Source organism: Emydura macquarii, unplaced genomic scaffold (genome assembly GCF_026122565.2).
Source record: "Emydura macquarii macquarii isolate MOO-44397 ecotype Brisbane River unplaced genomic scaffold, CSIRO-AGI_Emac_v2 contig_2846, whole genome shotgun sequence".
Taxonomy (NCBI): Eukaryota; Metazoa; Chordata; order Testudines; family Chelidae; genus Emydura; species Emydura macquarii.
The window spans coordinates 4,685,585-4,712,815 of record NW_027132983.1 but is presented as its reverse complement, the minus strand read 5'-3'; the positions used below and the strand labels follow the sequence as shown (position 1 = coordinate 4,712,815).

Here is a 27,231-nt window from a genome sequence, read left to right as displayed (position 1 = left end):
CATGGATGCAGCTGAAATCCAAACTAAGGCTGATTTTAAGTACACTATCATCAGCAGTTTATTTTTCATCCTTTTTTGAAGGAATGGAATAAAACAGTGTCAGATTTGGTAAGAAGTTACTGCGGGGGATGGAAGAGAGGTAGAAGCAGAATTATAACAGAATCCATAGAGGGAGAAGAGGACATGACTCCAAGCCTGAGATGATATTATAGATTTTGAATGCACATTCTTAGGAGCCCTGAGGGGACAGGAAATTAAATATCTTATAATTACTGCACTTGGGAATACTGGCTATAAGAAACTGCACTTCATTCTTGATTCAAATATTCATAACAACCCAAGTTGCTTAAAGCTTCTAGTTTCTCAGTGTTCAAGGTCTATAGGAAAAAAGATCTTTGGCATACAATTCTAGAGTACTGTAATAATTACTTTCTCAATATTTTTTTTTAACAAAACACTATCTCTTTTCACAATAATTTGCTTTGAAATCCTATGAAATGGTCCTTACCATAGCGTGTTACCTAGTCAGTGACCCATTCATACCTGCTTTGCCTATTTGAACAGCCAGTTTGGTCAGTTTTCCCTGGAGGACAGATTTCTCTTTCTTGTGCATGTTAGCCTTCTTCTTGTCTTTGTCATCTCCTTCTCCCCCTTCTGCACTCTTCAGTGGCTGCATCTCCATGGCAGCAGCACCATCCTGCTGCTTGGCTAACAATGCAGAAGAAAACTGTTACCCCAGAACTTTTATCCAACATAATTTCTACCCTTTTATTTTAAAGAAAAATCTCTGATGTTGTTCATACATGCTAAATTCAACTTGTAATAATCCCATATACGTATTGGTGGTAACATGGATGATTAATTAGGAATATACACAGTAGCCTGACCCCACAACCAGATGTCCACAAGGGGCTCTGCTCATCTGCACAAGAGTCTGCTCATTTGCACGATCAAGGCCTGAGACTGTAAATTCTTTGGGATATGTCATGTGACTTTAAAGTGCCATGTAAATTTATAGCAATCAATACCTCCTTACTATTAATAATATTGTGTTTTTATGTGTGCACACATGTGCGAGTGTGTATATATCACCCTTATAGACATGCCAATTGTTTTATCTATGAAACTAATATTAGCTCAATATTGCAGTATTTTTTAGATAATCCCAGGGTCTGAAATATTTCAACTTCAATCACCCTGCTGATTGTGCCTTCCAGTACCATTGAAAAATATATGTGCTGTCCTGCCCCCTACCAAAAAAACCCCTTATGCATAACATTTCAAAAAACAAAACCACTCCCTTCCTTCAGCAGAGATGGACTTTTATGGTACCGGGACAGGATAGAAAGTCATAGGGAATACTGCAGGTAGTAAAGAAAACTTACCCTAGTATTTAAGGCAACAATAGTGTATAAGGCAAAACTTCCTGTGTGTGGTCAGTATGTGTCTATAAGGTAGATGGACTAGATTACATGAAATGGAATGAAATAAGACAAAGCCATTCTGCTCAGATTTGATATACATCATCACTTGTATGAAACCATATTAATTTGACTAGGAGATTGAAAGACTCTCCCAACTTTAAGCCATTATTCATGAACTGTCCTTTTATTTAGCAGTCATCTAGCATGACAGACTGAGTTTATCTCACCATTTCCTATTGCATCTCACACTCTGCAGGAGTGCATCTAAATAATTCTCAGAAGAAAAAAATACATTTTACTAATTTGTTTACTTGACAGGTTCTGAAGTAAACATGGTTAATGATCTCTTCGGTATAATGAAAAAACAATTAAAACTTTTCCAAAGAGGAAGACAAATATTTACATTAATTTCTTCCTAAGAATATACAGTATATTAGAAACAGCTCATGCTCTTTAATTTTCTTATTATTCAACAATATCCAGGTATTAGTGTTTTTACATTATGATCCAAGTCAATTAGCATTAAGATTTGCCTTTGCTATTGCTATTTGTAGTGTTATTTACCTTCTCCTGCAAAGAAAAATATGTTTATACAATGTCATTAGCCAAACAAAGCAGACAAGACTTGAGTAAAAATAGGGTTTGGACATTTATTAGCAATAAATATCATAAGCCTGGATTTGTAATTTGCACCAAAAAAGAATTCATAATAAGCTTTGTAACACACGTCTTATGTATATAAATGGTATATTTCAAACTACTTTGATATTTTAATCTGTTCGAATTCTGATAAGTGAAAATTCTATAAACTACCATTTATTTTTTCTTGCATTTCCAATATTTCTCCGACCTGGGTTTACAAAGTGTCTACTGCTCAATTTCCCCCCCCACATTTGCCATCATATTGTACGTTCAAACAAAGAAGATATTTTCCCCACATATTCCCAAATTGTATTTTATTTGCCAAATGAAATCTAACTACATGCTAAACATAAAAATCCACAACCTGCTTAATATGAAAGAAGATTACCTTTATTCTGGCTGTTCTCCATATTCCCATCCTGCATTTTGCCTATAGGATGAAGAATTGTAACAGACAACAGAGAACAGACAATAAACAGTCATCACACTGACAGAACACGACAATGGGAATTTAAATAAAAAGGGCAGATGAAAATAATGAATGTGTTTTATATACATATTTATGATACTGGCATTGTTATGTATTTATTTAGATGCATGAACAAATTTAGTTGGACAAACTAAAAGTACCTCAAGTCCAATGTTTTACCAGCTAAAATAATGCCAGTCTTGTTTCCCTATAGAAATTAAAATAGTGGTGCATACATTTTCGGGAAATTAGTTACCTAGGGAAAAAATATAATAAAACATTCAGCATGAGCTAAAACTAAAGTAGTATTCTCACACTACAGTTTCATCCAGATATAATTTAGTATGTGGTTTTACAAACGTATGCCAAAATTAATTCTAACACCATCAGTCTTGATTTTAAAATTGACATATTGGAATTACATATCCTGGAAAGGTGATATTTACTCAGCCAAAAAATGTTTTGACTCACTGTAATAGTGAATGTGAACTGACTAATACTAGACACTTTGGCAGCCTAAATCAAACCTGGCCAGTTTCAAGTTGCATACAAATCTTGGAAATGGGAGGCCTTGTGCATCTTCTAAAGTGACAAGAGAATTTCTCATATGGAAAAGATCAACATTTGAGTGTACAAATGTTATATGCACATGTTGAAATACATTCTTATCTTTTGTTGGCCGCTGGGTGTTCACAATGCTTAATATAAAAATTGCACTCAGGAAGCAGAGTACTTAAAACATTGTCATGGCACTTTTGGCCCATTCTTCATATGAAATAGACAGAGATAGTTCGCCAAAAAATATAGCAATTAATTCTTGTTCCTTAGATGTTATATTACAGCTGAAGTTAACACATAGGTGGGCATCAAAGAAGCAGAAATTGTGCTTCAACAAGTTTATTAACTAACTCTAGGTAATACCGGAACACATTCTTACAGTAACATAATTGGGTGGCTAAGAAAGAGACTGTAGAGGATTACTGTTTTAATCCATCTACTCGTGAGTGTCTTTTTTGTATTTTCTGTGTTTAGAGGTCAACAAATACTGGATTCTGTTTAAATAAAATTCAAAGACCAGAAAAGTCAACACAGCCCCTGCATCAATACTCTGCACTAATAGACTATGATTTCTGAGAAATTTAGAGAGCTCAAACAACAGAAGTATTGTAAGAAAAAGGACACTGTTATACTTTGATGTTCTTAATACTCAGAAGGCCATTTAAAGCATAGCAGAGTACACTTCCATTTTGGATTTACAATGCAGTCTCTCTCTCTCAGGTCAGCCATCCTTGCATCAATATCTTGTCTATATTTATGCTAAAACTTAAAGCAATTATTTGAAATCGTAGACTGTTTACATTAGAAGACAGTAATATTTTGCAAGGGATCATTCAGATCTTTGTTACCAGTTCTATACTACAAACACGATTTTTCTTTTGCCAGCAGCAAGACTTTTTTTTTTTAATTACAGTAATTGTTCATTCTGAAAGCAGAACAATTTATAAGTTCATTTAAATGAACATATGTTCAGCTTACTTTGACAATTTTTTGATGATACAACAATCTTTATTCCCACATTAGAAACAACGTGAATTGAATAATATATTTCAGAGAAAGTGATATTTATGTTCAGAAGACTAATGCTTTTGATTAGACATGCCTCTATCAACTTTGAAAATAAAGTAAATTTATTTTTATCTGTACAAAGCTGCTCAAACATTTTTGTATAATCTTAAAATTACAGTAGAGCATAGTTAAATGTAGCATCTGACTGTCTAAGGAAAGTTTGACACTAGACTGGCTTTTAATATATATAGCAAAAGACACCAAATATCCTTGGAGATATTGATTTCTGACCTGAGGAAAATCCTTCTTTAGGAGTCAAAGTCTTAATTTATTTACAGAGCTCTTCTTCTTCAGAAGAGCTCTGTATAGACTCAAAAGCTTGTCTCTCGCACCAAGAGATGTTGATCCAATAAAATATATTACCTCATCCACCTCATTTATCTATTATACACTATACCTGTTGCATAATTAGGAATAGCCACATTTGATCAGACCCATGGTTCATCCAATCTGATATCCCATTTACAAAAGTGGCTTGTATAGGATGCTTTGGAGCAAGACATAAAACCCACACAATGGACAATTATTGGCAACAACATGGACAAGCTACGTGGGAAATATCTTCCCCATTCTGGCAGTTTCAGGTTGATTTATATCCTGAAGCAAGAGGGTTGCTATCCCAATTAAATTTTTATCCTACCTAGTCGAATTACAAATATAATATACAAGTAGTATTCATGTAGAATAAGTGACTAATCCTTTTTTGAATCACACTAAATTCTTTGTCTCTAAATTATTCTGTGGCAGAGAGTTTCAAAGCTTAATTATGCATTGTATTAAAAAGTATCTTCTTATTTCTTTGAAATCTGTTGCATGTGAATTACACTGTTGATTTTTGCTCTTGGCATTATGAAAAAGTAAATCAAAGCATCTCATTGACCCTCACAAATTATTTTATATATTTTAAGTGTTTTATATTTATTTATTCGTTTATCCTCTATTCACATTCTAAATTAATCCTCCTCCTCTTGAACTCTCCTCACAGGAAAGTTTTTCATTACCACTGATAATTTTCATTGCCTCTCTCTGGACCCTTCTTATGTCTAGCAATGTCTTTTTGAAATGAGGTGAATAGTGTTAACCACCATATTCTACAGGAGTTCATATCAATGGTGTCATTGATTCACATTATGGTTTTTTCCAGTATTATTCGCTATCACTTTTCTTAATACAACTTAACATTTTGTTGGCTTTTTTGAACAATTATTTCACATCAAGTTGATATTGTCACTGAGATGTCCAGTGATTGCGTATGGGTCTTTTTCTTGATTAGCTAGAGTTAATTTAGGATACATCAGTGTGAGAGAGTAGGGAGTATATTAAATACCAAAATCAATTGATTAATAATGGCAATATTTCTTGAATAATATAATATATTTGATGAATACATTCAACTAGGCTCCAATTTTTCCTTCCATTGTGCATTACCTTGCACACATCAATACTGGATTTAATCTGTCATCATATTGCCCATTCATTTAGTTTTACTTGGCTCTTTTGAAATATCTCCCAATCCTTACCCTTGACTGACTAAACTTTTATTCTCAAACACAAGTTTTACCAGGATCACTGCTAAACCTCTTTTCAAAATTGTTAATATATCAAACAAAAGATATTCTAAGAACAAATTCCTGGTGTGTCCACTATCAATGTCCTTCCATTTTGAAAACTGATAATTTCATGAGAAAACTTTGCTTTTCTTCCTTGCTGTGACTGCTTAGTTCCTTTAATTCCCTCTTGTGAGGAATTTTATCAAAAGATAAATTATGCCTATTAATTCTTCTCTTTCCACTATTCTGTTGATTCCATTAGAATTCTAACAGGCTAGAGAGGCACAGTTAGTTACGTTGGCTTGCCTCTACCATATCATAATTATCTAAGTATTTTATAACTTTATCTTTAATTTCTGTTTCAACTAATTAAGGTATGAAGGCTCATCTGATCTAATGAAAAGAGAACGCTTCAGGGAACAATAATATATGAACCAATCTATTACAAATGAAATAAAGTCTGGCCATGCCTCAGGGTCTAGCTGCACCATTTCCCAGGGTATCAGAATCATAACTAGGTCCATTGCTGTCCACTAACAGGAGCATCATTGCTGTTTTTCAAAGAGAGCACACTTCTCTGCTCTTAGTAACACTGCAAACCCTGCACACCCAATCTTCCTCAGTTAGAAGCAATATCAGCATGTTTCTGTAAATGAGAGAGAAATTTGAAGACTGATCCACAAAACATATATGTCGGCAAAACAGTGGCTGATACTGTCATGTAGTAAGAAAAAATTTCAAGGATATCCTAACATTGCAATTTTGTCTAGTAACATACACGCTAAACCCAATGGTTAAATGGCAAGTCAAATATCAAAAGGTGAGGTAATAACACACCCTCAGGCACTGACTGTACAAATGTATTCATATTGGGAATCACTTCTTAAGACTCAGGTAGACAACGTTCCCTTCAAACCTCTCAGTCCTGATTCTATTCCTTTCCTTCAGACATGATAGTTCATATAACCAGCAGAAGTAAGAAGAAAGAGTAAAGTAACTTTATTTTAATTCTAATTGTTATTTTTTGTTATATCCAACTCAGTATGATTCTGTGCTGCTGTTCCCTGTACTTTGTTGTGTTTTCTGATACACAATTTCTCCTTCTCATGTACAGTACTGACTGCTCTAACCTCTCCAGGTAACTTCACAGTTTGTTTCTGTCTTCCCGTGTGTTTTCGCACAGATCCGTAACTTGGATTACAACTGAATTTAGACCAAAGAAACAAGTGATCGGTTAATACAAAAAGAGGGCACAATGGGAGCACGGGGGGCGTAAACGTTTTTTGGTTTTTGCTGTTCCAAAAAGCCTCTGGGATCCGGAGGTGAGTCCTGCACTGGACTACTAATTAGCCGGATGCAAGGATTTGGAATATATAGCCATTGCTGTAGAGAGGGACATCGTCTTTCATTTTGTGCTAAGATCTGAGCGACTATCCCCCTTTGCCTATCTATGGGAATGCTTTAAAACGGTACGAGGGATAATGAATGGAGTAAGTGTCATTACATTTCTTTTCTCTGAGGCGATTTTTGCACAATCATCTTCCTGGAAATGAGGGGGAAGGGAACAGTGGTAGGGGCTCTGAAGGCAATAGAAATCCATTCAGTTTATTACTATTCCTGTCCCTTTTCTAACCTAGAATACCAGGTTGAGAAGCTTGGAGAGGAGCATCATATCCCACATGATGTGTTGTACACATTACAGGCTTGTGACAGCCTCATTAATTGCACTGTGAAATGTGCGTGGGCTGCACTGGTCAGTACCACCCGCTTTGTGTGTTTTGTTGCATGATTTTTATGTTCATTGCATTGTGTTGCCTTCAACTTTATTAAGATTTCTGTCCTTTGCAACACAATCTGTCACAGTCAAGCTTCTTGTTACCATTAAAAATGATGATTTAGTTGGGGTTGGTCCTGCTGTGAGCAGGGGATTGGACTAGATGATCTCCTGAGGTCCCTTCCAACCCTCATCTTCTATGGTTCTATCATTCATTCAAATCTAATTTAGGTCAATGCAGCAGGATAACCAAATCCTATTGCTGGCATTAGGGTATATAAATCACCACAAATAATTACAGGAATCCATAAGAGTGACTTGGAAACTGAAAACTAGGTGACAACTGCTCTTTAAAAACTTTGCAGCAGAACCAATTTTAATTACATTCTCCTCTGTCAGAACACTCCTAGGAAATGTATGGTACCGTAATGATTTTTCAAACTATTATCTTGCTCTGGAAATGAACTATTCCCTCTTTCCAGAGCCCATCTAATCTCACAGGTAAACAAGATCAGAAACTTACAGCAAGTGTGACATATAGACAAAAATATGATGGGAAAAGTGCTTAAAAAGAATTACTAGTGGCTCCTTCATGTTGTGTAGACTCAGACACAGTGGGTTAGCAAAGTTGAGACTGATAGCAATGGACTATCTCCGATATCACTATAATGAATAGCAACCTTTACAGAATTCTTTTCTGCAATCACTGTCTAATTCAACTTCCCCTACAACTCTGTAAATCCAATATATTAAGGCATTATAACTTATTTAATAGGAAACCCAGTGGCAAACATATGCAAATGTCCTGAGATCATCACAGTTAACAGTAGGTTAAACCAGTGGTTCTCAAATAGGTGTTCCCCTGGGGGTATGCACAGGACTTCCCAGGGGTACATCAACTCATCTAGATATTTGTCTAGTTTTACAACAAGCTACATAAAAGCACTAGCAAAGTCAATACAAACTAAAATGTCATACAGACAATGACTTGTTTATACTACTCTATAGACTATAAACTGAAGTGTAAGTACAATATTTATATTCCAATTGATTTATTTTAAAATTATATAGTAAAAAATGAGAAAGTAAGTAATTTTTTCAGTAATAGTGTGCTGTGACATGTTTGTATTTTTATGTCTGATTTTGTAAACAAGTAGTTTTTAAATGAGGAGAAACTTGGGGTATGCAAGACAAATCAGACTCCTGAAAGGGGTTCAGTAGTCTCAAAAGGTTGAGAGATGCTGGGTTAAACAATCTTTTAACTGATAACATCTCTCTTTCATACAAGTGTGGTATTTCAGTATGAAAATATAAGATGAAATAACATTAAGTCTCTGACCTGAGCCCCTCAAAAGCAAGGAAATCCTGAATTAAGAATAAGGTAACCCTCTGTTAGGCAACCGGAAATACAGCCACTCCCAAATTCCAAAAAGGCTAATCCGTTATTCCTAACTGCATTTCCTGCAAAGATTTCCAAGTAACTGTGAAAGTACAAAACTGTGTTATGCTGTCAAATGACAGACAGCTGTGTTTACTCCTGATGCTGCTCATGTTTAATTCTGATCAATTCTAAAGAAAACTATGCACGCTCATCAGGGAAAATGTGCCCCCCAGTTTCAACACAGGAAAAGCAGTAATATCCCTGCATTGTCGTAGAATTGCTAGACTGGATTCTAGTAAATGAATTTTAACAAATGTGAAAAAGAATGGACAAGTTCATTGCAATTGGGAAAACTGGAACTGTGCTCCTTTGTTCTGAGTTCTGAACTGTCAAGAAACTATCATTTACAGTCATATTCTTCCCAATAGGATAATATACTTCCAAAGATAATTGGGGTTCTGAGCAATTTAGCTTCAATTACGCACCATGATCACACACATCTTTAAATGCTATGTTGCTGAACACACAGGCATTTAGTGCATGACTGTGTGCTGGCGGGGTGGGTACAGACAGGGAGCTAGAGCAGCAGAGTATTTTAAGGCACTCAGGGTTATAGGACAATCAGTGACACAATCTCTCACTGGTCTGAACTGCACCCCAAATTGTTAGACTGGTTTCCTGACAGCTTGCCTGTCCAGCTTTGTGGCAGCCTGCCTGTGTTCTCGCCTGCCTGAATCCTGGCTCCCAAGCTCACAGGTCCTCTCTGCAGCCCACTTCCAGAACTTGCAGGATATATAGCTGTCGAGCAGCCCACCAGGCTGACTGCCCCAGAGTTGGAGCTCCATTCCCTTTCATGGAGAAATCAGTGCTCATTACAAATCAGAATGAAAACAAATTTTGAAGTATCAAAATCCTCTGTAAAATGGAATTAACTTTCTCCATTCAGCTCTAGTGTCAACTGATGGCTGGAGACCTAAACTTTAAATAATTCTCTGGTTAATTTCCTGAAAATATAGACCTCAAAATAAAAACTAATCCCCCTGCTACTTAATATAAAAGGACAACATTACACCAAAACTGAAGATAGTCAAACAATTATAGTAGTAATATTAAAGTGGTGGATGCCTCAGTTAGAAAATGCTTTTAACATGCATTTGCCAGAGTATGACCTGAGAACAGAGAGTGGGAGACGGATAAATATTAAGTTAATTGGGTTCATTCATCTATTTGAATGAGGAGAGAGAAAGGATTCCTCCTTGCTTTGCTTGCTCCAGTCCTCCTTCCTCTGGACTTCCAGAGGTTCCTGTGGCTCTTAGGAGATCTGCAAGAGGCCTGGAGTGTGTTTGTGGGTGAGAATAAGAGCATGTGTGGAGAAGGCATGGAGCAACATGTAGTTGCTACGGGCAATGAGGGATGCATGGAGAGTGCTTCAGGAGGAGGAGACAGGACACAGGAAGAAGGCAAGCAGTGTAAGGTTAAGTGTAGAAGGTCAACAGCAGAAAGGAGAATGAGGTTCGTGGAAAATGGAAACACAGAAACAGCAAAATCAGTCATTTCACTCCTCCTGCAGGCCTTAAGAGTATAGTTGCCCAGGAGCCCCACTTCTGAGCCTTAGAAAGTGGATCGAGTCCCCTCCTCCCCACAGGCCTTTAGCAGGCTTGTTGCTCCACTGCCAAAAGAGGTTTGACAAGATACCCACTTTCTTCATCAACCCACTGGTCTGAAGCAAGACCCTAAGTAGGATCACTGGAAAGCTAGCAATCTTGTTTAGCTCTATGGGTGACTGATGATCTAATATTAATGAGCAGTGACAAACAAATTTCCTAAAGTTTGCTGTCATTGTTGCTCCTCAAGACTTCGTCACAAATATTTTGACATTACAAAATGCATTTTAAAATATATAATGAAAAGTGTCTCTATGTCCTTTCTGCACAACTTTCATTTTAGGGGTTGCTTGTTTGTGTTTTCCCCCTATTTTAATATAGATTGGCAAAAAACAGGAAACTAAAATTTCAAATTCAAAATCTTTAAAGAGAAGTCCATCTGTCTATCTACACTTTTCTGTATTCAAAAACATAAACGCACTCATAAAAAAATGAATACCAAACAATTATTCAGGTTCAGTCGTTAACTACTGAAAATTAGGAAAAAAACTGTTGGAATTTATAGGTATAGCTTCTTAACCGGCTATCATTACAAAAAGCATGCTATGGCAACCAACAGGTTAAGTATGTCACTATAAATCCAACCAAGTAAAAAAGTGTATTTTTCTGTTTTGAATTTACTTTGACAACTGAATAATTATTGGCGTGTCATAATCTGCTTTTTGTAATGTATTGATTTATAGCTACTGTAGAGAAGCACTTCCTATAGCAGTGTTACATTATTTATTACACATCTTAATTTATAATATATACTTTTTTGTTTGAAGATATTTTCTGCTGAGAGCACACTAGATATACATTCATGTTTCATGAAACAGAGAGAGAGAGAGAGATAATCAAGTCCCAACTAATGTCTTGTAATGTTTTACTTTTTTGCTTTAAAACTTCACGTACTCTTAATTTAAAAAAAAAAAAAAAAAAAAAATTGGTCCATTGTAACTGCTCTTGAAAAGTGAATCACCATCGCTGCTGTCTTGAAAAAGGTATAGTCATAGTACAGACAGGAGCCAAATCTTGGAAATTACCCCTACCAGTCTCACACAAGGCACTTCAGTCCTAACCAGTCTTGGTTCTCCTCAGAACACATGCTGCCAGGCATGCTGAACTGGGACGGGGGATTCTTATCCATATGGATCAAAGTTCACTAGGAATTAAGCTGAAAGCATCACAAAAGAAGATGGGGAAAAAAATCACAGGATACAATCATCTGCATGGAATCTGACTTTTTAACCTTGTGCATCACACAAGATGTGATTTTGGGAACCAAAATTCTGAGATGAGTATAGACAGTGACTACAATTTCCTGGGGGGAAAAATTTTTGTACACCACTTGATTTGAAATATTGATTTAATATTACTGTAAACTCCACCACATTACTAAGTGGAAATGAATAAGGCCAAACACAGCAGAATGGAGAAACTAAGCTGGAATCACATAGGGCTCAATCCTGCATCATGTTGCTCAAACTCTGGCTCTGATCCTGCAGAGCACTTAAGCAGCTGCTTAACCTTATCAGGGCCAGAATATCAGCACATTGAAGAACTGAGCCCTTAATGTAGAATTGGTCCTTTAGGGCATTAAGGGAAAACATCTATCATCTTTATTGTATGCATATGTTTGCCTTAAACGAAATATACTGCAAATACATTTATTATAGCAATAAAACACATCATGGCAGGGAGAATGAAACAGTCATTGTTAATTTAGTGGTTCTATATCTCTAAGGTTTTGTCAACCGGTGGAAAAAAATGGCTTGGAGGTTCCACTTTTCCAAAAGGCGTATAATATATATAAAATAGAAATGATCTATTCCATCATGGTCTCTGGTGCTGTAAAATAGTGCATAATTATAAGGAACAGATTCTGCTGCACAAAAAGTAAGGGATTAAGATTGCACTATGTAAACGATAATCAAAAATAAAAGCTATTTCAAAGCCTAAACTTCTATCTATCCATTCCATTTATTACTATAATTCGACTACCAGAACAGGTATTACTAAGGTATTAGCATGCTAAGAATTGGGGTCAAGAAGCTGTACTACGTTAAAGTCAAAACTGATGTAATGGTATTTTATAGTTTAAAAAAAAAAAAAAAAAAAAATTCAGCCCTTTAAACAATTTATGTCAAAGGACACATACTGGTATAAGAGTGTTTCTCTTTTCAATCATAACCTCTGTCAAAAGGATGCTAAGAATAGTGTTTAAAAGATGCCACCCAAGTGCTACATGTTGCATTTGATCCAGATTCCTGACCCCAGTACTATTTCCAAAAGCTACATTGAGACCATGAGTGCTTATAAGAGTGCCACTTGGAAAAACAAAATGTAAAATAAATGTATAATAGTGTTCTGTTTCAAATCTATGTTAAAAAAACATGTAAAGAGCAATCTGACACAGAAAACATTAAGAAAAGGCAACTTATTTTAAAGCTTTTGAAACAGAACATACTTTAAAAGTTCTTAATCACCATTTTTTATTAATGGCAAAAGAAATAGCAAAATTCCTACTTGTTCCTCCCCCATTCTTAGTTCAGCATGAAGAAAAGATGTAAACTGCTAGTGAAACGTAATATTGTTGTGGCATCTCTTATAAGCTACTGTACAGTATACAGAGTAGGAGCTCTCACAGGGTAATCACATGCACATACAGTATCTGTGCAGTTCATAAGAGGAAAAGGAAAGTTTATATAAGTCAGGAGAGAAATCCATCAAATAAAATAAGCTAGGTGTTCTTGACGTACCATTGACTAAGCTGGCATTTGCATTATCAGTGGTATTTGCACCTGCTGCACCATCTGTAGCTGAAGGAGGGTGGGAGGAGGGATGGGAAGAATCTACTGAGTAATAATGGATAAAAAAGAATAAATAATATGAACAAATTCACGTGACAGAAACAATAATATTTATGGACTAATGTGGCTTTGTTTTCTCCAAAAAAGATTTGTTTTAAATTAAGCAACATAATGTCTAAAAATGAATGTCATTACAAAGATGTTACCAAAGTCAAAAAAACTCATACATGGAATATTTAAAAAAAAAAAAATATGAAAGACACATTTAACAAAGTTAACAGAGTTGGTGACAACTGTCTATACATAGTACTATGTATTTCTATACCTCTGCTCCTTTATGCAGATGCTTTATTTACAAAAAAAAGTTGACTTTAAATTGGCTAAAATATAATTTGGCTTGAATAAATGCATTTGTAAAGCCCATCAGTATTTATAAAATTGTATAATATATTACTACTGACACAGCTAGTACACACTGTATATAGGTCCAAAGGTATGCTAGGATAACCTATTTAATATGCTTCACTGATTTAAATAGATTACATTTTTCAACAGTACATATAGAAATTTTGGGAAATACAAAATACAGCAACTTGCTAAATTTGGTCCCTGGTTTAAAATAATTAATTTCCACAATTATTAGGCATTGCTCAATTTCCTCTATGTTAAAAATGAATTATAACAGAAAATAAAACCCTACTTTAGATTTTAACAATATTCCTTATTTTAAGGGAACTGGTCAGTCAAGAGGTTCCTCTAGAACAGGAGGAGGAAAAGTTCCCTGAAGGTTTTGTGTATTATTGCTAATTTTCATTTGCACTAGTGTGGATAGAATAATTCATAACGAAAAACGGATTCAATGAATTTTGCTTTGCTTTCTGTTGGCTGATATTTCACAACAGAAACCACTGTCACATTTACTTCTTTCTGAAACTCATGAACTTCTTCAGGGTCTGATGCTTGGCCCACAAATGATAATTTCACACTGTGCAGGTTGAGATATTAAACTTGATGTGAATAGCGGCATTTCACATGAACGTAGTGTAAAATGAACACAATAAAATACAGAATTTGAATCCACCAGGTAGTACATACATGCAAATTTCAAATCGCATGTTTGATTACAATGCTCATATCTCATACTGTACTAATTATTTACATTTATTTTCTCTCAAGTTGGATACTTTCATTAACCAGCACAGCACAAAGTGCTGGTAGCCAACTGCACATTTAAAAATTCAATATACAATAATTTATTTTTCGTGAATTGAGCATTCAATCTTAAAATTATGATTTGCAGTGCTGGTAATGCTTTAGCACTCAAATGTTTGTTGAAAATAAACATGAAAGGGTCTCAAATTATGTCAATTTAAATCAACTTTTGAAATTTGAACAAAATATTCAAGGATAATTTTTTCACCCCGGATTTTTTCAGCCCTGATTAGCACCACAATCAGTCAGATGGCAGCAGCTAAAAGTCTTATCCTTCTATCTGATCCGATAGATTTTTTACTCTACCTGGAAGCTGATGTCCATTCTCCTGTTTCATACCTGTATGGTGATTTTTACAAAATGTTAATGAAGATAAAGGCATACAGCTAGAGAAAACTGAAATGTAAACACACGACTGGCAGGATTTCAGAAGACTGCAGGCTTATATAAAGTGAGCATATGTTTTAGGGAATACGGCCCTGATCCTTGCACCCAGCTGCATGCAGGCAGACTCCTGCACCTCCATAATGGTGCTTGCAGGATAATAGCCTGAATTTTGAAAGCATTTGGTTCATGTTGTAGTTGTGCAGTTCCAATTAGAGTTAAGGTGTGTTATAAGAAATTCTTGTGCATTTCTCTGAAAAGCCCCTCCCTTCAGTGTTTCTTTAGAATCGCCATGTGTTCCATTAATCTGCCACGGCAGAGTTGCTTCTTTTTATTTAAAGACTACAAACAATAGAGCTTGGGATATACACCAGTATATATACATTGAGTAAGAAGATCCAAAGCGGGGGTTCTCTGTGGTCCAAAGCAGACACTCTTTGCAGACAAGCTATGGTAGCTCTAAACAAGTCTTGACATTTTAACATCCCGCTCACCCTGCTGATGTGGACGGTCAAAACAGAAACTGTTGTTACTGTTAAAGGCCTGATTTTACTCCCCCTGTTTCCAATAAGAGCAGGCTTGGGCCCTAAAAATGTGGTAAAACACATCATGACATAAAACCGTCTACCTTGGGAAACTGCAAATATTTTCTCTGTAATGCTCCTAGCCTTTATTATGTGTAGTGGTTTCTGTGTATGTCTGAGTGGAAGTTATGTGGTACAAATGTCATCAAATCATTCCTCAAGAAAGAATAGGTTTTCTTGTAGAAATGTGGAGTTGAGCACAGTCACTTAGGCCTTCATGACAGTCCCTTCTGCCACTCTTCAGTAAACGGGGAATTTTAGGTCCTGAAAACATTCTAAGTCTGCTCTTCTTGTCTGCAGCTTCAAATATAAAAATATGCAAGGCAGAAGGAAGAGAAATGATATCCCAAAGGAACATGTAGGTCAAGTAAAACCTTTAGGTGAAGTTATAATTGCTTTTTTACTACTCACAAATTATGAAAATGTGAGATTTTCTAAAAATGATGTTTCTTAACTCTTAAACACAACTGAATGCTAGAGGAGGATAGTTAAAAAAACCAAAACCTTTTATACTCAGGCCAGAAATGCAGCAACCAGACTTGAACAGATTACAATGAAGACTGTAGACATAAACCTGGACAGAAAGACATTAAACCAATTTTCTGCTTACTGTGTAGCCCATAAGCTTAGTAAATTCTTCTGACTTTATCCTACAATAAGGTCAAGATCTAAAGAGACTTCTTGATTTGACTGCCTGGCACATGAAGTTAAATCATACCCTCCTTTAAGTCTTGCTGCCACTTAGACTGGTTTTCTTCCAATACTGTACTCCTGACCTGTCAATCTTGAGAAGTAAAAAGGTATCTATGAACGAAGTGTGCTTAGCAAGTTAATCCATTACAAGAACTACAAAGACACGCACTACCCTTTACATCACCAAAAAGGCACAGCTTTTATTTTTCTTAAATAAGGATGCTGTTTCTATGTCTCACTTATGAAGACTAGTATTATGTAGATGTAAATGTATGACAGCACAATTTGGGCCAAATTTAGGTGAGTGTAGATTTATGTGTGAAAGTAAAATGTGTTGATGGGAATATACACCCTTATTTTTCCATTCATTTGATCACACACTACAGTTTGTAAATTAAAATGAAAAACCTTTTAATTATGACACATATATTAGTAATATATAGTTATTGCTGTATTCCCTTAGACATGTAATGGCCAAAAAAAATATACATGAAAACAGTACTTTAGATACTGTTTCAGTTGAGGGGTGCTTTGCCAAGAAAGGGCCTCCAAGAATGATTTGAGAGCACCAAGATATGTTATGAGGGGGTTACCTTTCTTATCTTTCTTTTCCTCCTCTTCTCCACCAGCCCCTAACAGAGTAAAGATTATGCCTGTCTGAGAATTCACTCCTACAGCAGTTACAAGCATTCGACCAGAGCCCTCCATGACATGGGTACCTGAAATGACAGGATACAAGAAAAGTTAACAATTTTGCTAATGCTTCATACAAATACTTCCTGAATGTACATTTAAGACTATTACCAGGGTAGACAGTGAGTCAGATTCTGATCTCAGTTACACTTTAAATCTAGAGTGACTCCAGTCATGTCAGATGCCAGTGAAAAAATCCCAACCACTGTACAAATAATAAACAGTTCTTAACTACAAGTCTTAGGATGTCTGCGTGTCAACTAAATAGCTGAAGTTTCTTTTAAAACACATTTTGCTGTTTTTGCAAAATGTTTTTCTCCTGTTTTATGTGAAAGACGCACACAAAATAAAGGGGGAAATGAAGCACATAGGAAAAGCAGCAAAATGTATTATACACAAAACAATGTCAAATGCACAAGCAAAATGAAAAAATAAGGAAAATTTCTCATCTCAGTTACAGGAATCTCAGTTGTTACTTGTAATACAATATCTTCAGGTAAGTATGATTTTTAAATTGATCTCACACTTTTAAATATATTGAAAGCATTGCAAAGTGTTGCACAATTAATTGTGTTTAACAAATTATGATTTACTAATTAAATGATAATGTTTTTCAAATTACATGGAGAAGTCTACACACATGATAATGACTCAGTCTGAAAAGGAATTTTTGCTATGGGTAGGACAAATTAAACTGATAAAGGAATTTTTCTGAAAGGGTTCATCTATTCAGTTAACATATAATTGATAATGCTAACTACATAATCTGAATACTAAAGGTTAGTTCTGCTTTGAGCAGGGGGTTGGACTAGATGACCCCCTGAGGTCCCTTCCAACTCTAATATTCTATGATTCTATTAATCAAATCCCTTTGGAAAAATCGTGTGTGTTTTATTGTCTAGAGATTGCCTGTTTTCAGTTCTTATAGCCAAACATTTGACCCACGTAGACATGTCAAATGAGGGACCTACATTACCCAAACCTATCATGCCTGTCTACATGGTGTTTTAGTCTGACCAGCATGTTGCACACTAACCGGTCCATGTGGACCCTGCAGGCGTGCACTAAAAATTCCCTACTGCGCATTATTGTAATCCCATTTCAAACAGTCCTACTTTAATGTACACTAGGGAAATTTTTAATGCACACCAGCAAGGACCAGCAGCGCCAGTGGGTGCATTGCATGCTGATGCTGACAAAAGGGCCATGTAGACCGACCCTAAATCAAGGGTTCTAACTTTTTCACAGGGGAAGCCACATCTTGAGAAGCTGTCTCAGGAACTTCCCCCTACCTGTGTGCATTTACACAGAACACTTTCCTTTCCAATTGTGGTTATGTAATATTCCTCTAGTGGCAATTACAAGAATTGCTTAAGTGGAACATTAATGTTGGGAATATATTTAATGCATTTTTGCTATATTTTAATTCAATTTACTGGAAACCAAGAAAAGCCAGCACCTTGCAACAAAACAGAAGTCTGGGCACCAGAGAAACTAGTTTGAGGACCTGTGCAAGAAATTAACTCAGTATTACATGGAACTAAAACTGCACCTTCTTAGGAACATTTCTGGATAAATAGGAAGAGGGATTCTTGTCATTTTAAGGAAGAAAATGCATAAATAGAATTTACTGGAAAGAGTTACAATAGTTTACTTCCCAATTTTGGAAAAAAAGGGACAGAATTTTAAAAATAGAGAATTTGCAACAAAGATTACTCTAGACAGTTTTATACTGAGCACTCCTATACAGGTTTTTTAAGAAAAGAACAAGCTTGTGGGATATTGTACTTTTAAGGCAATTTAATAAAAAGAATATGAAAAAGTGTTGGTTGGTCAACAAAAGATAAGAGCAAATGTGCAAAGGACAGAGCCAAAGCTCTGACAATGCTGTCATTTAATTTAATGTTAAAGCCCTAATCTAAAGTCTTTAATAATCAGGTAATGATTGGATAAAGGTTTTAAAGACTAGACAAATCTGATACTGGTTTACCCACTATCTAAGCATAAACTAAATAGTGAAAGCTGAAGAGTAGGTCATTCTATGTTGCCTGTGCGTTTGTAACTTTTCCTTTATGAATGCTGAAATATTTAGAAAACAAAGGGGAATAAGGTTGGAGAGTCACTATCCTAAATGGTTTGTATGTCTTTTGTCAGTTTAGTATGCAGTGATATTGCTGTGCTAATCCCAGGATATTAGAGAGAAAATGTGGGCAAGGTAATAAAGGTACTACCTCACCCACCTTGTGTCTCTAATTTGTTGGCTTAGAACAGTTTTATGAGCTGTCCCCCCCCCCCCAAGCATTGAGAACGTGGGTCAGAAAGCAGAAGCCACAGGATCTGCATACCACTGGCAGATACAATTGTTGATCATTCATAGAATCAGAGAAATGTAGAGTTGATAGGAACATCGAAAAGTCATCAAGCCCAGCCCCCTGCGCGGAGGCAGGACTTAGTAAATCTAGTGCATCCCTGACAGGTGTTTGTCCACCCTGTTCTTAAAAACCTCCAAATATAAGGATTCCACAGCTTCCATTGAAAGCCTATTGCAGTGCTAAACTACCTTATAGTTAGTACATTTTTCCTCGTATTTAACCTAAATCTCTCTTGCTACAGATTAAACATATTGCTTCTTGGTTTACCTTCAGTGGACACAGAGAAAAATTGATAATTGTTTATAACTTCTCTTAACAAAGATTTGTTATCAGGTCCCCCCCCCCCCCAGTTCTTTTCTCAAAACTCAACATACCCGGGTTTTTTAACTTTCTCTCAGAAGTCAGGTTTTCTAAACCTTTTATCATTTTTGTTGTTCTCCTCTAGCCACGCTCCAATTTGTCCACATCTTTTCTAAAGTGCATTGCTCAGAATGGACCCAGTACTCCAGCTGAGGCCTCACCAGTAATGAGTAGAGTGGGAACAATTATCTCCCATGTCTTACATACAACATTCCTGTTAATACACCCCAGAACAATATTAACCTTTTTCGCAACTGCATCAGGTTGTTGACTCATATTCAATTTGTGATTCACTATAATTTCCAGATCTTCAGAAGTAATACCACCTATCCAGTGTTTCCCCATTTTGTAGCTCTGATTTGATTTTTCCTTTGTAAGTGAAGCACTTTGCACTTATCTTTATTGAATTTCATCTTACTGATTCAGACCAATTCTCTAATTTGTCAAGGTTGTTTTGAATTTTAATCCTGTTTTCCAAATTGCTTGCAACCCCTTTCATGTTCGTGTCATCTGCAATATTTTATAAGCACACTCTTCACTCCATTATCCAAGTCACTAATGAAAACATTGACTAGTACCAGACCTAGGACTGACCCCTGCAGAATCCCTCAAGATATAGTTTCCCAGTTTGACAGCAAAACATTGATAACTACTCTTTGAGTTGGGCCAATTCTGAGAAAAATCCCAAGGTTGACTGTCCTATGCTGGGACCTAGATGGAAGGGCATGGATGTGCTCACCAAGGATGGGAAGTAAGCAAATTCAAGCTGGGGGAAGGGGAGCTACTGCTTTGAACCAACCTTGGAAGAAAGATCTCAAGGATCTAATGCAGTAGACTTGCCAGGAGCTGGGGCACAATTGGGTGCAAATTGCCCTAGTGGATATGCATCAGAGAACTGGCACTGTGCCACGGGAGACTAAATTTCTGTCCAGTTAGAGGAAGGCTGGGATACTGACCAACCAGTCCAACTGACTAACTTGAAATGAATAAATGCCTGGTTGATAGTCCAACCATTTGCTACAACATGGGCTGTTGCACCTATGAAGAATTTATCTGACCGAATGTTGCAGTCATTGTCTTTTGTCCACACAGTACATACTTTGTTGATGTTTGCAAACTTGCAAAGTGACGTAGTCCATTGCAACTCTCGTATGTTTTTCATATACTTGGCACTTACTTGATTTGTGCTGGTTGCCACTATGTGTGCAGCTGCATATGCTGTTTTTGCAGGACTCCAACTGAGTTATGCATGCCTTTCTACCTCAGGTCTCATTTCTGGTAATATTCTGGATTCTCTGTCATGTCTACAGCATCAGAGCACTGTCCAACCTCTGTAAGTTTCATTCCAGACTGGGTGGTTTCCTTTTCTTGTCTAACTCTAATTGCTTTTTTCAAGGGATAATTCTTGGTCTTACAGTAGTCTCTCTGAGACTATCTGGTCTCTTATCAGGGACTCAGCCCCACAGAATTGCGAAGATTTGCTCTTCAGCTTTAGATCAGTCACAAACTCTCCTATGGTTTTATCTTCTTTTGTATTTTGTCTTTAAAATCATTTCTTAGATGTTTCTTTTTTGCATTTCATGCAGCACATTTCAAATTTCTGCAATACAGTTTCACAATTAGCCTTCTCTGCCTGAATTAACTGAAAACTGTTAAACACAAAGTGCTTCCAAACCATCTATCATCAGTAATAAGGCTACCTTCTGACTCTGCCTACTGGCACCCATTGTTTGGGGATACAGAGTGAAACCTTCTCCAATGTGCTCACTGCAGTTTGATGTGGTAGGTCCTTGTCCAGCTGGCTGGAAGAACGGGACTATTGCCCCTTTAAGGACTCCCCCCAATACAGGTGGGTAGAGTGGTGGGGGGCAACGTTTATAAGGATGGAACTGGGAAGCAGCAGGGCCAAGTCCGGGGGAGTTAGAGGGAAGGGGATCACTGCCTTCCTGCTGACCAGAAAGGGGTAGGTATTTATACCCTGTGTAGTTCTGGAGCAGCCCTTTTTCACCTGGATCATGTTGGCAGCACCCACCCTCTCACTCACAGAATCTGAAAAAGGACTAGCTCCCTTCACGATCTGCTATGTGCATCCCACTAGTTGACCTTTTCTTGAGGATTGGGAAGGAATTTTCCCCTCACCACTAGATTGGCCAAGGCTGGGTGGGGTTTTTCACCTTCCCCACAGCACGCCTGGGACCCACAGGGTGGGGTAGTGGGACAGGATATAATGTGTCAACGTAATTAAATTTGTGGGCAGATATTCAATGCAGGTACCAGTTGCGGAAGGGATACAGATATTGGATAAATGGATTGGGAAAGGATTTGAAAGAAAGTGTCCCCCAAAGGAGCTCAAGAATTGAGATCCAGGGTTCCTATGTCAGGTGCAGCAGGAAGCCAACCCTCCTCCTCTAAAGCTCCCTTTCTTTACATGAGAGGAGGGTGGTGGGATACCAGCAACAAGATGGCTGGCACCAGGCAGGGGATTATGTATAAATGATTAAGGAAATGATGACAATCTGCACTGTACAATGGCTAGGTACTCCCAGATATTTAAAGTGAATAAAGCTGCGGCCTAATTAAACCACATCCATTGACTCCTGCCTTTCTTCTGGCATGGCCGGACAATTGTCTTCCACATTTCCAGAGAGTTTCAGCACTGGTGGGGGATTTTTACTGCTCCATTCTTCCACTCAGGGTATCATCTTAGTTCCTTTTTATTCCTGATACTACGCCATGTTCAGTGACCACGCAGCGCTTACAGAGTTTGCAAGAGTTCTCCGTCGTTCTGAGTCTGGTTCCATCGGGCTGTGTATAACAAGAGATTCATTCACAGTGCCCCTCACAGACTCTCTGTCAGGAAGGCCCAGCCCTTAAAGGCACAGTCCCCAATACACATCATTAACACTGCTCTATATCTGAAAACAAAAGGAACTTCCATTGATTCCTGAACTATAGTTCTCAGAACTCCCCAGTGCAACATTTTCTATTAAGCAGAGAAGTGCCCATAACCACAGTGGAATACCACTAGGAAAGTTCCTGAGCAGGCTCCATGGAACCACTCCTCCTCCCCCACCCAGCAACTGGCTGCCAACCAACTGCAATATGAACCAATTGAGCTGGGCAGAGCCCCAGATTCCAAGCAGCAGAGGGGGACTATTTTTCATTTTACCACAGAGAATCCTGCTTGCTTTTCACAGCTGCCAAACTCAAACAGTCATGGAAATATTCTTCCTCCTTTTTCACCAAATTTCTGAATTAAGCCCTGAGTCAGTTCATTTTGATCAATTCTTTTGAAAGCTGAGAAAATATCTGATACGTCAACCCATGTCACTACAAAATAGATATGTTGCAACACATTTTCTTGAGAACATAATTCTGTCCATCTGATAAAACAGTGACAGAAAAACGAATTCATCATTTCTCCATGCATCCAGACTCATGGCCAGGAATAAAGAAGCTACTTTCTGCAGAACATTGTAAGTAACACCCCTAGACTTGTTTAAAGCAGCCAACCTGCAGCTGAGAGAAATGCTTTTATAGGTTAAGATAATATTCCCATTCACAACCTGGGCACTTAGCCCTCCCCACTTCACCATTTTTATTATTATTATTATTATTATTATTACAAACAAGCTGCTAAACATCTTCTTCCACAGACTCTACTTAAACCCCCAAAAGCCCTAAACTTGTTTTCACTCCTTTATTTCCTCCCACCTATTAACAATCCTCAAACACCAGCAGCCAAATCTTTCTCCCATGTTGCTAAAAGGAAAATAGAAACATGAAAGAATGCCAGTGGAGTGAAACTGTACATAAATCCTTAGGCACTATTAGACAAATAGAACTCAAAGTAGAAAAAAATATTGTATTGTGGATATTTGGGACAAAAGTAGGTAGAGATTTGAGAAGTTGATACTAGTGGTGTCACAAGTTATTAGGTAACAGTGCTGTGATTACTGGGTGGAGACAACGTAGCAACTCAGGTTATGTGCTGTTTTGCAATCACAAAAATTAATTTGGGCCACCAACGTCCCTTTGGTCCCTTTGATTGGTTTGGTAAACACGGCATAGTGGGAAGTTCTGTCAACAGCTTGCTGAGGCTGATTTGAGCATAAATCTCTCATCAGAGCATTAAGACTGTTACCAATTAAAATGCATTGATAGACAGACATGTTAAAAAAGAATTTCTTAGTGCACTGAAGATAGTTCATATTTGGAAATGCTGTTTGTCTTCAATACAATTTGATTTCCTCCAGGATATTTTGTTCTCTTTTTGATTGCTCTCAGCCACATTCTAGTTGGCACTGCAGTCTCTGAAATCCATCCTTTGGTATGCGTGGGGCTGGTAAAACAAGGCACTCAGTCAATAACACCAATGGTCAAATGTGTTGAATCTTGTCTACCTCAGTTCTTCTTATCAAGACCCTGTCTGAACTGGAGACCCAAACTGAGTTACCCACAGCTATTTTTTAAAATAGTTGTTAAAAGCTGCAGAACAACAACAATATGAGTAGGGCACTCATGAACTTGGTTCAGAATTATGTTCACTGTGAAGGTTAGAAGGGAAAATAAAAAAATAGATTGAGAGCCCTTTTTCCACATTTTCTGTCATCTGATCTCTTCCTCCTCTTGACTAGACACACACACTATCCTGATTTTCCCCCTAACTCTCCTACAGCATCTGTTTTGGTGGTTCTCTCTCCTCCCCTCTTTGTTAGCATCCCTCAGGCTCCATCTAACGTGCTCCTGCTCTCTACACAATCTCTATGCACATTATCCCTGAGTAACCAATCTTCTCTGCTCTCACAGACTCACGTCTCTGTCAACAACTCACAAAACTGTTTCTCTATCATGATCTTCTCTGTGATTGTCCTACCTTGTCTCTCTGACCCTTTGCCTGGCTGTGCCATCACCATCTCATCACAACATCACTTTGCGCCTTTGCATCTTGCCACTCCAACCCCTTCTCCACTGCTGTAGACGCTATCATTCTGCTTCTTCTCATCCAGTCTTAGAATCTCACTGTGATTTGACGCCGGTCTCCTTCGCCCCAAAATCCAAGCTGCCTGCAAATCTTAGTGGCTCTGTTTTTCCACATCTCAGATCTGACCCTTCCTCTTTGCCTCTATGATTGAAATCCTGTCCCTACCTTGATTATCTGACAACATCCTCTAAACAATATCACTTCCCTCAGTCCACTCAAAACTAGGTAGCTAATATCCTCTTCCTGGCCCACCACTGAGACTGTAGCACTTCCCTATTTCAGATCTCTTCATTGGATTCCTCTCAGGTTCCCTATCAAATTCAGACTGCTCTCATCCTCCTTTTCAAGGGGGCTAGTGAGTTCCCCTCCCTTTCTCCACCTGAGACAACAGGAGAGGGACTGAAGTTCAGTGGCCTTTTCCCTTCTGGAAAATGTGCTCTCAATCCAGTTTTCTATTTTCCCTTTTTCTCTTTTCACCTCCACAAGGAACACAATTCTGAACCCAATTCTTTCCCAAAAAATATAGCATTTATTTGTATCCCAGTAGCACATGCAACATGCTAGATATTGGTCATGGGGTGAGCTGGAACATGAGTCAAATACCAGGTGAGACTGGCTTGGAAGAAGAGAGCCTTGGCCAGTGTGGGACAGAAGATCTTGTGGTTCTCTCTCTGCCACCCAAACCCAAGGCTCTGGAAGGCAGCGGGTTCTCCTGTCTCCTTGTGCATAGGAATGGGGTCCCTGTGTTGTAGTCTTCCTCCTGTCACCTTCCCCAAGAGAATTTTCCCTTCCCCTTGTTTGTGGTTCTAGGCAATGTTCTATATTCTTCCCTATTACACTGGGAATGGTGTTCCCACAGAATGGGATTCCTTCATGGTGATGAAGTCTATTTTCTTCCCAACCCCACTACAGATCTGGGATTCAGTAGCTATTACGTCCACAACAGGGAAGGAGTTGTGGGGAGGGGGTTTTCCCTGTCTCCCAGCTCAAGGGGTAAAATTTAAAGAGATAAGCTGTCTTCCTTTCATACAGTGTTTTTGGGCAATGATTTAACTCAACCTTATGAAAAACATGGGGTCCCAGCTGAGGCTGATCTCTTCTCTCCCACACATTTAAGGGGAAAAGAGGAATCCAACTTTGGTTTTCTCCAATGAAAATGGGAAGTTGCACAAAATGAGCAGAATGTTTAACGTCAACTAATAACACTGAGGCGCACAGAATGTAGGAGGGGAAATCATCAACTTAGGGGTGTGTCAGGGGGCAGAGCCAACCCTAGGGTAGGCGAATCGGGGCAACCGTCCTGGGCCCCACACTTTGGGGGGCTCCGCGATGGACTGGGTGGGAGGTGGGCTCCTGCAGCCCGCCTCCTCACTGGGACGAAGACCAGGTGGGAGGCGGACGGCTGCAGCCCGCCTCCTGGCTGCGCACCGAAACTGTGGGGGGAGGGTCTCAGCTTCATACCAGGACCAAGAAGGAAGTGGGCAGCTGCCATCAGGGTCCCAGTTTTGTGCTGGAACTGGGCAGGAGGTGGGCGGCTGCAGCCTGCTTCCGGGCTGCACGCCAAACCCGGCAGGAGGCGGGTGACTGCTGCTAGGATCACGGCTTCATGCCAGGACCAGTCAGGGGGACCCACAGAGTGTGATTTGCCCCGGGATCCACACCACCCTAGGGGCAGCCCTGACAGGGAGAGAGAGTGAGAAATATCTATCACTGATAACTGAGCTATTGAGCCTCATCCTTTGAGATGAATGAAAATGAAATGGACATAAAAATATGAACAGATGTATAACCTCTGACTCAACCCAGATTAACATTTCTTACAAGTGAAGCATTCAAAATTGGCTACACTAAGCAGTGTCTTTATCACTACTACTGGGCTCAGATTCTAACTGAATGCTAAATGAGCCAAGAAAAAAAATTGCTATTTTTGCCAGTATTGGCCTCATTTTACTCTGCAGATCTCAGTACACGGTTTCTCCTTATGCCTGTAAAAGCTGAACCAAGGAAACACTCTTGTACAAATATGAAGGAAAAGTGAGATTTCCTGGGCAGGGTGATAAAGAAAAGTCTAAACTATCCACAAGCTACGCAGGAGTAGCTCAGCGATAAAGCAGGATCCCAACACCCTTTGCTGGATATCACATTGGTATTTAAGGTAGCCTTAATGTGTTTTTTTTCCCCTTCACCCTTTTTAGATACACCTACACGAAGTTAACTGCACCTCTTTTCCCTCCCTGTCTTCTCAAGGGCATCCCTTTAGGTTTCAGGCATCTAATTGTCTATGGGCTGGAACCCACATTCCTTTCCCTCTGGACCAGAAATTTATGATTGCAGTTCTATGAGCTTATCCAAGCAGGTCTGACTTTAAGTCCAGCACTCTCTCTCATTTTCCAATGATCAGCCAGCTTTCACAAAGCACAGTACATTTATTTAGGACAAAAGCACTACGGAGAAAATATACTAAAAAATAAACTGTCTACATGCATGCTAAGCTTGCCAGGTGCCACCCATCTTCCACCTAGAGACTCTGGTAGGTTTTCAAAGTCCTGCCAACCCTTCCAGCAGGGTATTTCCCTCTTGGTTAAAGACTCATGTCTGTTTGTGAGTCTAACTCAGTTCAAGCTGGC

General features: G+C 38.2%; 1 protein-coding gene across 2 annotated transcripts in view; it reads right to left on the bottom strand.

Annotated features, from left to right (window-relative positions):
- Window positions 1–27,231, bottom strand: part of LOC137166402 (plasma membrane calcium-transporting ATPase 2-like) — a 348,197-nt gene that overhangs the window by 110,229 nt on the left and 210,737 nt on the right. Inside the window, exons 6-10 of one of the 2 annotated variants that reach the window (XM_067568107.1) lie at window positions 16,789–16,914; window positions 14,841–14,873; window positions 13,272–13,367; window positions 2,455–2,496; window positions 544–708 (exon numbers count right to left, since the gene is read on the bottom strand). In XM_067568107.1, coding sequence (XP_067424208.1) covers window positions 544–708; window positions 2,455–2,496; window positions 13,272–13,367; window positions 14,841–14,873; window positions 16,789–16,914 — 462 coding nt within the window. Of the gene's footprint in view, window positions 1–543; window positions 709–2,454; window positions 2,497–13,271; window positions 13,368–14,840; window positions 14,874–16,788; window positions 16,915–27,231 lie in introns of those variants that run through there. The other variant, XM_067568106.1, reaches the window with a different exon arrangement.